The 10604-nt window shown below is 43.9% G+C and overlaps 1 protein-coding gene across 1 annotated transcript; it reads right to left on the bottom strand.

Annotated features, from left to right (window-relative positions):
• Positions 1-221: 221 nt before the first annotated feature.
• Il12b (interleukin 12B) lies at positions 222-10270 on the bottom strand. The gene is made up of 6 exons (XM_057776896.1): positions 10183-10270; positions 5324-5599; positions 5057-5174; positions 3178-3395; positions 1808-1956; positions 222-356 (listed from the first exon to the last, which is right to left on the bottom strand). Exons 1-6 carry the CDS (start codon positions 10268-10270, stop codon positions 222-224), a joined length of 984 nt encoding a protein of 327 aa, XP_057632879.1.
• Between the last annotated feature and the right edge of the window lie 334 nt (positions 10271-10604).

The following is a 10604-nucleotide window of genomic DNA, read 5'->3' as shown; positions in this document are numbered from 1 at the left end:
GGACCCTTGCCTGTTTTCTTGATTGTAATATTCCTGGGCCCAGGACAGTGCCTGAACTAACAAACACATCAAATTAATATCTGGGAATGAACAAATGCTATCCTGATATCCCTGTGCCAGGAACTCTATCCCCTCCTCTCTCACAAGCCACGCCCCCACTGTTGTCCTCCACCGGGAGAGCTGAATGTGTAGGTGTGTCTGAGATTTTTGGACCTGCTCACCTAACTGCAGTGCACAGATGTCCATTTGCTCCACGATGAATTATAGTAGCGATCCTGAGCTCGCACGCGGACCTCTGTACCTTTGAGGCATGTGACTTTGGTAGAGGTCTCGTCTATAAGCATGGAGACATTTTCCTACAAAGGAGAGGAAAGTATGAAAGGGCTTTAGGCAATCTAAGGCAGGCTGGCATGTTCCTGCAGAACATAACCTCCTTAAACAAACACAGTGTCGTCTTAAGGACACTATCCTTGCACCACCTGCTGGCAGAAGCTGTAAATACACGTGTAAATGCGTGTGTGAGTACGTGCGCATACTTGTGCCATGCCAGGGTTATAGGCATTCCGTCCAGCTTTTACATAATTTCTGGGAGTTAGAATCCAGGTCTTCATGCTTCAGCAGGAAACACTTCACTGACTCGCCCATCTCCCAGGGCCTTGCTTTTCTGTTTAGTAAGCTTCACCTTCTGTCTCTCGGAATAGTAGTCTGTTCACAGGCAAAGACTCCAGTATGAGGCTCATGGGGGGGACTGAGACCAGCCTTCCTTAGTTGTATTCTGGCTATCCAGAAATACCACATCCCCCATCCCTCACGTGCCTGTCAGCTTACATTGGTGACTTCAAATCCTGGCAGTGCTACTAAACAGCTTTGGGGTTTCAGGAACATGTCTTTGGCTCTCTGTACCTCTCCTTATTTATTAATGGGGCCCATGATAATGCCTGCCTCTAAGAATTGAAGCAGGTAAATACACTATTTATGTAAAAGTGCTCAGAAAGCTTTTACCAAGTAGAAAACACCCAACATTACCTATTTAAGATATGAGCGTTAAATACATATACACAGGGCTGAAACTTAGCAAAATTTAGCTAACAGTTACAATCTGTTTCAAGATAACTTCATTTTCTGCTCTCACTTTGAGAGAGTGATTGAATCTCTGAGCTGAATTGTCACCACATTCTAAATGCTATGTAGGAAAAAGCCTTTGATTTGTGACTTTAAAGGCTCTATAAAACTGTCTCCAAAAACTTATGAGAGATCACTGTGTTAAGGGCCAGAGGACTGGAAAGTGACCATGCTAGTCTGTATAAGTGCGGGGACCTTGCTAGATGAAACGATTGCTCTGTATATTATACAAGTAGGGATTATTCATATTGTGTGAGGCACAACACCAATGTTCTAGCATTTATTACATTCACTTGGTTGAAACAATCATTTTAGGCTCCTGGAACCCAGTTCTCTATTTATTTATTTATTTATTTATTTATTTACTTACTTACTTAGTTTTTTAAGATAGGGTTTCTCTGTAGTTTTGGAGCCTGTCCTGGAACTAGCTCTTGTAGACCAGGCTGGCCTCAAACTCACAAAGATCCGCCTGCCTCTGCCTCCCGAGTGCTGAGATTAAAGGTGTGCGCCTCTGGGCCTTTGTGTGGGTTGTGTGTGGAACACAGAGAAATAGATTCCTCAGTACTGGTCTAGTCCTGCAGCAAGTGCCTGCCTGGTTGTTAGGATCTTCACATTGTCCCCACATGGGCTGCATAAGTCTGACCTGGATACACCCACCATGCCTGTGTCCCTGCCCCCACCTTACCCTTTCTCTCCTGCGATGGAGCTGGACAAAGAACTTGAGGGAGAAGTAGGAGTGGGGAGTGCTCCAGGAGTCAGGATACTCCCAGGACACCTCCACCTCAGAGTTCCTCAGCGGCTTCACCTGCAGGTTCTTGGGCGGGTCCGGTTTGACTGCAGAAGAGGACAAACCTCCTTTATTATCTTGCCAGACTTTGGAACCTGGGTTTAGGCTTCTGATCTCGGATGGCTGATCCTTCCACCTTCGAGTCCCTATAGTTCGTTCTCTGAGCACCCAGGCAGCACCTGTGAGGTATGGCGGTGGAGGATGCTTCTTCCACGTGAGGAAGTCACTGTTACGGACAGCATCCTATGTTTTTGAGCCTTTTCTTCACTACACAGACTGGCAGGCCCTGATGTCATTCTGCTTAATAAAGACTAGTATCTGGGCTCTGCAGTCAGGGACACCCTCTCTGGGCTTGATCCCCTACTTTGCACTAAGCATGTAGCTGACCCAAGACTTATAATCTACTAGGTGCCACCCCTGGATTCCGTCTGACAATACAGTGAGTATCATGATCTTCAGGTGGCACTTTCTTCTTGATGGAGAGACATTTCTGGAGTATGCTCCCATTTAGGAAGCCTAGCTCTATTCCACACAATGACTATACTGTTCCTGGTAGACACTTTACAAATGTCCTTCATAGTATTGTTACTATAATTAATAATAATAATAATAATAATACTGTAATAATAATACAATAAATAGAGGCTTTAGGCCTCTGTCAAAAGTCATCTTCTCAGAGGGTACCTCCCTGGCCATCCCTGTGTTAACACCCAACCCCACCACCTACAGACTTTCTGAAAATTCTGCATCAAGGTCTCTGATTCCACCACATTTTATCAGGATGACCATTCCATGAATATGTTGTAAAGGAAATGAAAAAAGACAAACTCTCTGTCTGTCAGTTTAGAAGTAGATGTCCGAAGGATTTTATACTCCACACATATATGTGATTGCTAGAGAAAAATGAACTGTGCAAACTGCAGATGGTAGGCAAGTTCTGGCCTCAGGGTAGATGACCCAGTGACTCTCAAATCCATGACTCACCTAACTAGGGAGCAGACTAGACATGTCCCCAAATGCCTACTGCATGAGGGAAATCAGGGTCTGAGCTGTGAGACTAGAGATCTGGAGAAAGGCAGCTTAATCTTTCAGTTTCCTCCTCTGCAAAATGCAGACAAGAGTTTCTATGTCATGCTTTTCAGGAGGTGCAGAATAAAAAAGGCTGCAGGTAAATCCTATGCCCAGGGGATCATGACCATGTGGCACACGGCATCTTTGCTTCCCAAGGGTCTTTGCTTGCCAAGTATATGCTCCCATGCAAAACTCACTGATGTCCCTGATGAAGAAGCCGGTGCTGTAGTTTTCATATTTATCTTTGTGCTGCGCCTCCATCACCAGCTCAATGGGCAAGGTCTCCTCGGCAGTCGGGCAGGTGACATCCTCCTGGCATGCCACCGAGTACTTCTTATAGTCCCTTCCGTTCACTGTGACCTTCTCTGCAGACAGAGATGCTGCTCCACATGTTACTGCTCGGGAATCAGAGGAGCTGATGGGCAAGACAGAAACCGTTTTGTGTTATAGATCAGAGAGCAAGTACCTGGTGACTATTGTCTAAGAACTGGTTATCCTCTGGGGTTCAAAAGCCAACCCAGCCTTTTCCAGCAGAGGAAGCTATAAGAGTCTAAAACTTACATTTCTTGCCTAAATGAACCTGGAAATGTTTTAATGCCAGAGAACCTGTTTAAACCCCGCCATTGAAAATTTAAATTTTCTCTCTATCATTTATAAGATCAATAAACACTAATTATAAAGAATTAAAATGACAAGGATGGGTCGGGTGGTAGTGGCACACGCCTTTAATCCCAGCACTTGGGAGGCAGAGGCAGGTGGATCTCTGTGAGTTTGAGGCCAGCCTGGTCTACAGAGAAAGTTCCAGGGCACACTCCAAAGCTACACAGAGAAACCCTGTCGCAAAAATAAAACAAAGCAAGAACAAAAACAAAACAAAACAAAATGACAAAGATGTTTATAAAGAAAATATTCATGTCTCTGCTATCCCCATTTTAACTCAAATCTGAGTCTCAGATATAGATATTATTTACAATTTTCTGGAACTTTTAAATGACTATTCAAGATAATCATATACATACATACATGTACATATGTGTTTTATCTATATTTTAGCATGACTTCAAAAATACAAGAAAATTTTGTAACCATCTTTTTCCTCTCTGAAAGTATTGTGGGGAGTTCTTTATGAAGAGCATATAAGTTGGGTTATTCTTTTGAATAAATGCACATAACTGCTCTCTTTGAGTATTCTTTTGCCGATTATGCAAACTATCTCAGTGTCCCTTATTTATGCACCAGTGTCTTCATGAACATGTACAAGAATTTCTCTAGCCAGAAAATAATTTTTCTTTTAAGTACACAGAGGACTGGCATGCTACCACAGGTATGCGTCCTGCAATGTACACGAGTCTACCTAGGGGCCCCAGCTCAGAAAATTTTCCTATGAGCAGCAAGGACTCTGATGTTACCCTGAACCATTATTTTTTCTAGTTATGTTTAAGTCATAGTAAATTCATGCTGAAGACGGGGAACTGAGTCCCTAATTTACTTATTTAAGCAGTAGTGGAGCATGGGTGTTTATTCCACTGCCCTCCACGTGGCTCAGGGAGTCAGCTAATAACTGACACACCAGCTCGGCAGCTCTGGGAAATGATTTCTTAGGGAAAGCCCAAGTGTGCTTGACAAACTGGACTTCAGAATAGGGGAGCAGGGACGGGGGCAGGGAGAAGTTGAAAAGGCCCTAGGAAAGTTGAAGATGGTCTCAGAGGTCTCTAGAATCTGTTTCAACGTTTTCGAGAGTGAGGCCCCAGAGTACTTGTTTCTGTTTCTGGCACACAGTAGAGATTTGGCAAGTTATTTGTAGCTCAGAGTTCTCTTTAATTTCTCCCCATGGTGCTGTAAGCCTTAATGAAGGACTGCCAGGCAATTTGCATGAGTGAATTCAAACTCACCTAACAACTATCCTCAGAGGGCCGGCTTACAGCTTAAAGCTGAGGGAAATGGAAAAAAAAAATACAGAATCGACTTTGCTGTCCCCGTATCCTTCACTGATAATCCATGGGCAGTTTGTAGTTAAATTCTGTGTGGGCTAGGTCTAGCACAATGTTGAGAAACCAGAGGGACTCCATTCCTTACCTACTGCTGCTCTTGACGTTGAACTTCAGGTCAGAGCTGATCGCTGTCAGCCACCAGCAGGTGAACCGTCCGGAGTAATTTGCTGCCTCGCACTTCAGGAAGGTCTTATTTCTGGGATCTGTGTCAGAAAAGAAAAAAAAATTCAATATTGAGCCACTCAGCTTCTCTCTCTCTCTCTCTCTCTCTCTCTCTCTCTCTCTCTCTCTCTCTCTCTCTCTCTCTCTCTCGATGTAGAAGAAAAGGTACTATCCCAGGGAATGGAATTACCTTTCTGGTCCTTTACGATATCAGTGGACCAGATTCCATTTTCCTTCTTGTGAAGCAGCAGGTGTGAGTGACTCAGAGTCTTGCCTCCTTTATGGCAGGTGTACTGGCCAGCTTCTAAAAACTCTTTGACTAGGATGGTCAGGGTTTTCCCAGAGCCTACGGTATTGCCGCTCTTTTCGAAGGTCCAGATGATATCTTCTTCTTCAGGAGTGTCACAGGTGAGGGCCACCCTCTCTCCAGGGGCACCAGGGGACCAGTCCACCTCTACAACATAAACTGGAGAGGACCAGCAGTGAAGACCTAGATGGTGAACTGCATGAACCCTGGGACTAGGTTTCAGTCACCGTCTCGGCATCCCCACTGCCTGGACACATCCCTGCTCACAAGAGTTTTGAAGTGCTTGCTGAGATGGTCTTAGGGCATGGAGCCCTGTCTAGACTCAAGGTCACGGAACAGGGAAACAGTGTTATAACTGCCACCAAGTCATTAACTGGCAGGCGGCCTGTAATCATTAATTCCCTGATTAGTAGGCACATAGGGGAAACCTTGAAACAATACAGATACAAACAACACAAGATTGGTTGTTAGAGGTCTGGGAGTGGAGGTGGGGCTGGAGTGGGGAAGAAGCTGCCATCTCACAGGGAATATGGCTGGGTGTGGTGCTGAACAGAGTAACACAGTGGCTTAAAGCATAGGTATGGAGGAAGATAGACCGGGAAATCCCATGGCCTCTAAACTGGATTTTGAGTAAGGTGTTGAACCACCAGGAGCCTCAGAGTCCTTGCAAGATAATAGAAACAATAGTGTCTATGCTTGCAGATCGGCTATAAGAATAGATGGATAAAAGCATACACCTCAGCACAGTAACTACAGCCTGACTCTGTGCTAGCTTCATCATCATCATCATCATCATCATCATCACCATCAGCATCATCACCACCCACAGACCGAAGTACCAGGCAAATGCACTGAAAAACTCTTAACATTTATCCAGGAATACTTAATGTTTTCGTCCCTTCTGCATGAACCTCATCAACAGAAATTGTCATTAGCAGCCTTTTTTTTTTTTTAAGAGCTAATTTACACTAGTATGGGTAAGTAGATAAGAGTTTCCTCAATTTTGGAGGAAGGTGTTGATGCCAAAAGGCTAAGCAAGGTCCCATCAAGTGGGAAGTGTTTGTCTCCCGTGCCATGCAATGGGTTTCTAATGCACTGAAATTTTCTAAATGAGCCTCCAGGAATAGCTCCATAAGGTATTCTGGAGAGTGTCACATCAAAGCTTCATTCGGCTGGTTACCCACTTATGAATTATTAATCAAAAGAATAACTTAGTGCAGCGGTCCTCAAAGCCTGGTGGGCTCCCAACTTCCATCATCAGCATCCCTAGAAAACATCCGTGATGCGTGTTCTCGGTTTCTGAGTCAGAAATGTTGGGGTGGCCCTAGTGACCCCTTTGGTAAGTCTTCTAGATGATCTTGATGCCTGATTAGATATGGGAGCCATAGTGGCAAAGAGCTGGGGATTTGGAATGGCACAGCTATGGACCAGAACCAGCCAAAGGCCTTAAAAAAGTCTTGGGTGTAGAAAGGGACTCAAGCTACTATAAACTTTGTGGCATCAGCTTACTTTAGAGGATTTCACTTTGTAGCCCAGGCTGGCCTCAAACTCAGGGCAGTCTTCTTGCCTTGACAAGTTTAGGGATTACAGGCATGTAACCCTTGCCTGGCTCTCATGCCATTATTTTAAAAATGCAAGTGAAATGTTAGTGCTTTCTGTAGAACTGGCATATAAACTAATTGGTATGCAAGTTTAAGACAGTTCCCTTAAGTGCCCCATGCATGGTGGCTTTGTGATTGGCATTCAAGCATAAAGCATTGTGAAATGCGCAGCTTTCACTTCCCATCAGTGGGGTTTGTAATTGCTGAATGGAAGGCAAAGATAAGAGGTAAAAAAAAAAAAAATCACTCGAGGCCAAACTCTTTGGAAATCATTAGCTTGAGTTGACACCAGACCTCAGGAACCCTTGGCTTCCTCCAGTTTCTCTTTGTCCCCCAGGCAACTGAACAGCACTGCAGGTTGTTTTCCTGTTAGAACTCGGACTCAGAAACCTCAGAAGACCTTGGCCCAAGGGCAGGGAAAGAACTTCCCAGGGATGTTGGAAGCACAGCTTAGGTGTCCCCCTGGGCTGCAGGCTGTCACTGTGACTTCATCACAGTCCTTCTCTGTTTCTCACATTGGTTTTCGAAAACTTCTGTGGTTTGGCAGGTCTGAAGTGATGAAGGAGTTAACTCAGCCAGTGTCTCAGTGCCTTCCTAAGCTGTCTAAAATCTCCAGGCTCTAGATCTGACTGTGGCAGCAGCTTTACTTAGGAAAGGGTCCAACATTCTATTGGGGTGGGAGGCCAGACTTCTTGAAATTATTATTTTTAAAACAGCATTTAATTTTTCCTTGTGTGTGTGTGAGTACACGCGTATGCGTGTATTTGTAAATGTGCTACAGCTTGTGTCTGCAGATCAGAGTGCAGTTTGGAGAGATTGGTCCTCTCCTATCATGTAGATCTCAGTGATCAGTGGTCAAGTCCAGGTCATCAGACTTGACAGCAGATACCCTTACCTGCTCTCTTATTTTCTAGTTCCTGCGAGCCTTTGGATTGAAAATACTGACCAAAGGGTCCAAGAATAAGAATATAGAAATGTAGATTCCAGAAATAAGAACGTAGAAATAAAGAAATATAAAGTTATAAACCTAGGAGAATGAGAGCAGGCTGTCAAAGGATTAACTATTAACAGTGGGTTACTCTGCTTTACAAACAAAGTATTTACAAGGTCGAAGCATCTCTGTGCAAACTGAAAGTTAGCTTAAGATAACACCCTGACCAGCTGTGATTAACGACAGATACAAGCTGAATTAACCTTTAGGAGGTGGATATACATGACCTCTGGGTTATGCATTATCCCTGCTGTGTGAAACTGGCAACATCAAAGGGGAGAACGCAGAGCTTCAGTCAACACCACCTGAAGATACCAGGGAAGACAACAGATCAGCGACACACACTAGTTTAACTGGAACCTCTGTCAATGAAGATTGTAAAGTAAGGCAATCTATATTTGAGTTTTACCTTCAGATTGTAAAAATTCCTTTGTTCAGACCTAATGCTTGGTACCCCTTACTATAAGAAGGTGGGTCCAGAAACTGGCCTTTGCCACAGCCTTATAAACCCATTCCTTACTGTGGTCGCAGCTAGCTGATAAGCTTCTTGTGCCCTGTGATTTTTTAAATTTTTATTTTTGTCCTGGAATAAAGTTTGCTTCTGGTTTATTAGACTTGGTGGTCTGTCACCATCTTTACACTATTCCCCTGGGGACCCAACACTGACCTCATTTTCTTTAGGTGGCAATTTTGGTATTGTACTGTCTGGGTTCTCAAAGTATTGTTTATAATCATCAGCCAAGAAATCTTTTCATTTTTAATGTATGTCCATTTCCTCCGGATGGGCACAGGAAACAGTTGCTTTCTGCCCTCCCTGTAAAATCATCTAACGCTTAAACACACAGACTCCGAAGTGAGACCAACTGGGATCAAGTCCTGTTCTAATCTCTTGAGCCTCGGTTTTCAAAATCTGTAAAATGGAACACTGATAGCTCCTACTTTATATGACTGTTGTAAAATTAAATGAGATTCTATGTTCAATAAATATTAGACATTACAATAGTATATGTGGTGGTTTGAAAGAAAATAGCCCCCAAAGGGAGTGGCACTATTAGGAGGTGTGGCTTTGTTGGAGTAGGTGTGGCCTTGTTGGAGGAAGCCTGTCACTGTGACAGACAGTCCACTTCCTGTTATCTGTGGATCAAGATTTAGAACTCTCAGCTACTTCTCCAGCACCACTTCTACCTACACACACGTCCTACAAAGATGATAATGGACTGAACCTCTGAACTGTAGGTGAACCACCACAACTAAGTGTTTTCCTTTGTAAGAGTTGCCCTGGTCATGGTGTCTCTTCATAGCAACAGAAACCCTAACTAGGACACTGTAGCTCTGAAAGCATAAGTTATTGATATTATTACCTTGGATTTCAGGAAGCATTTGAGGTTCTTTTAGGTCCATATGAAAACTGAGTGGATGGACATTTGCTAAGTGTGAGATAGTACAAAGACAGAGAGAACTCCTTGCTATGCCAACACTATTAGTCTGCAAATAATCTTATTGCCCTTGGGGTAATGACAAAGTTGGGAGACTTTGTTTTAAACAATAGGGCTTGCTAATATTTATGTTCATTTTGCCATATGTTGTCTTCTGTATTCATCAACATAGTCAGTAACCCATGTGGTCAGTGCCATTATTGACACCCAACTAAGAAAACGGAGGCCATGAGGCTTTCCAGCTCAAGGTTTCAGAATCAATACCTGGCAGAACCATGATTTGAACCCAAGTCAATATGAATGCCAACCCTAAAGTGGTCAGAGGAAACCCATCATAGAGCCCACTCAGAGGACAATGCAGAGTGGAGGAGCAGTTGAAAGGCAGAAGACAATTTTGCTACTTTTAAAATTCTCTACCAGGGAATTTCAGTTGTCTAGAAGAGTTGTTTTCTAGGATTCCAGGCAAAGGTCATGTCCCCATTGTCACCACAGTCACTGAAACTCTTTTCCTGTCATCCAACATGAAAACCAAACCAGGCAGAGACTGACCACAGAGGTGGAAGAAGGGAGGATAGCCCTGCATCTTTCCCAAGGCAAGGCTTTCCTGAGGAGACCTCATGCATGGCGGTCCATTTCTGTCTCCTTTCCCAGCAGCTGCCTTGGGCTCAGGCCTAGAACCTGGAGCCCCATAGGAAGCAAGGAAAGATTGCTTACCACCCTTCTCCAGCTCCCATATGGCCATGAGTGGAGACGCCAGCAGAACCACAGCGAACCAGGAGATGGTCAGCCTCTGATGACACATCTGTGTGGAGAAGCAGGAGGAAGAGAAGGAGGAAAGGAAAGAAGAGACAGGAAAACAGGGCAGAGAATATAGAATGTCAACTATAATCCAATTAACCAAACCCATACTTCCTCTGCCTTCTAATTATGGCCTTTCCCCTTCCTCTTCCTCACTGGCAGTTAGTAGGATTATAGGAAGTCTATCTTTAGGAAAAAACATCTCTGAATGAAGAACCATAGGCTACCTGGAACTGAGAGAATCCTAGGACCCAGACATCTGATACTATTTGGTTTTTTAAATATGTATTTATTTCTATTGTATGTGTGTGTGTGTGTGTGTGTGTGCGTGTGTACAT

The sequence above is a fragment of the Chionomys nivalis genome, chromosome 7 (genome assembly GCF_950005125.1).
Source record: "Chionomys nivalis chromosome 7, mChiNiv1.1, whole genome shotgun sequence".
NCBI classification, from domain to species: domain Eukaryota; kingdom Metazoa; phylum Chordata; class Mammalia; order Rodentia; family Cricetidae; genus Chionomys; species Chionomys nivalis.
Note: the sequence above shows the minus strand (reverse complement) of the source record. Positions and strands in the feature narration are given on the sequence as shown.

Bases quoted from the DNA above. Each gene is read 5' to 3' on its own strand.
- Il12b (XM_057776896.1), bottom strand. From the start codon at position 10,270: ATGTGTCATCAGAGGCTGACCATCTCCTGGTTCGCTGTGGTTCTGCTG. The intron at 1,957-3,177 runs GTGAGTTTTGCA...CCTCTTCTGCAG, and splicing joins CTTCTTCATCAGGGACATCA to TCAAACCGGACCCGCCCAAG. The intron at 357-1,807 runs GTAAGGTGGGGG...TCTCCTTTGTAG, and splicing joins TCCATCGCAGGAGAGAAAGG to GAAAATGTCTCCATGCTTAT.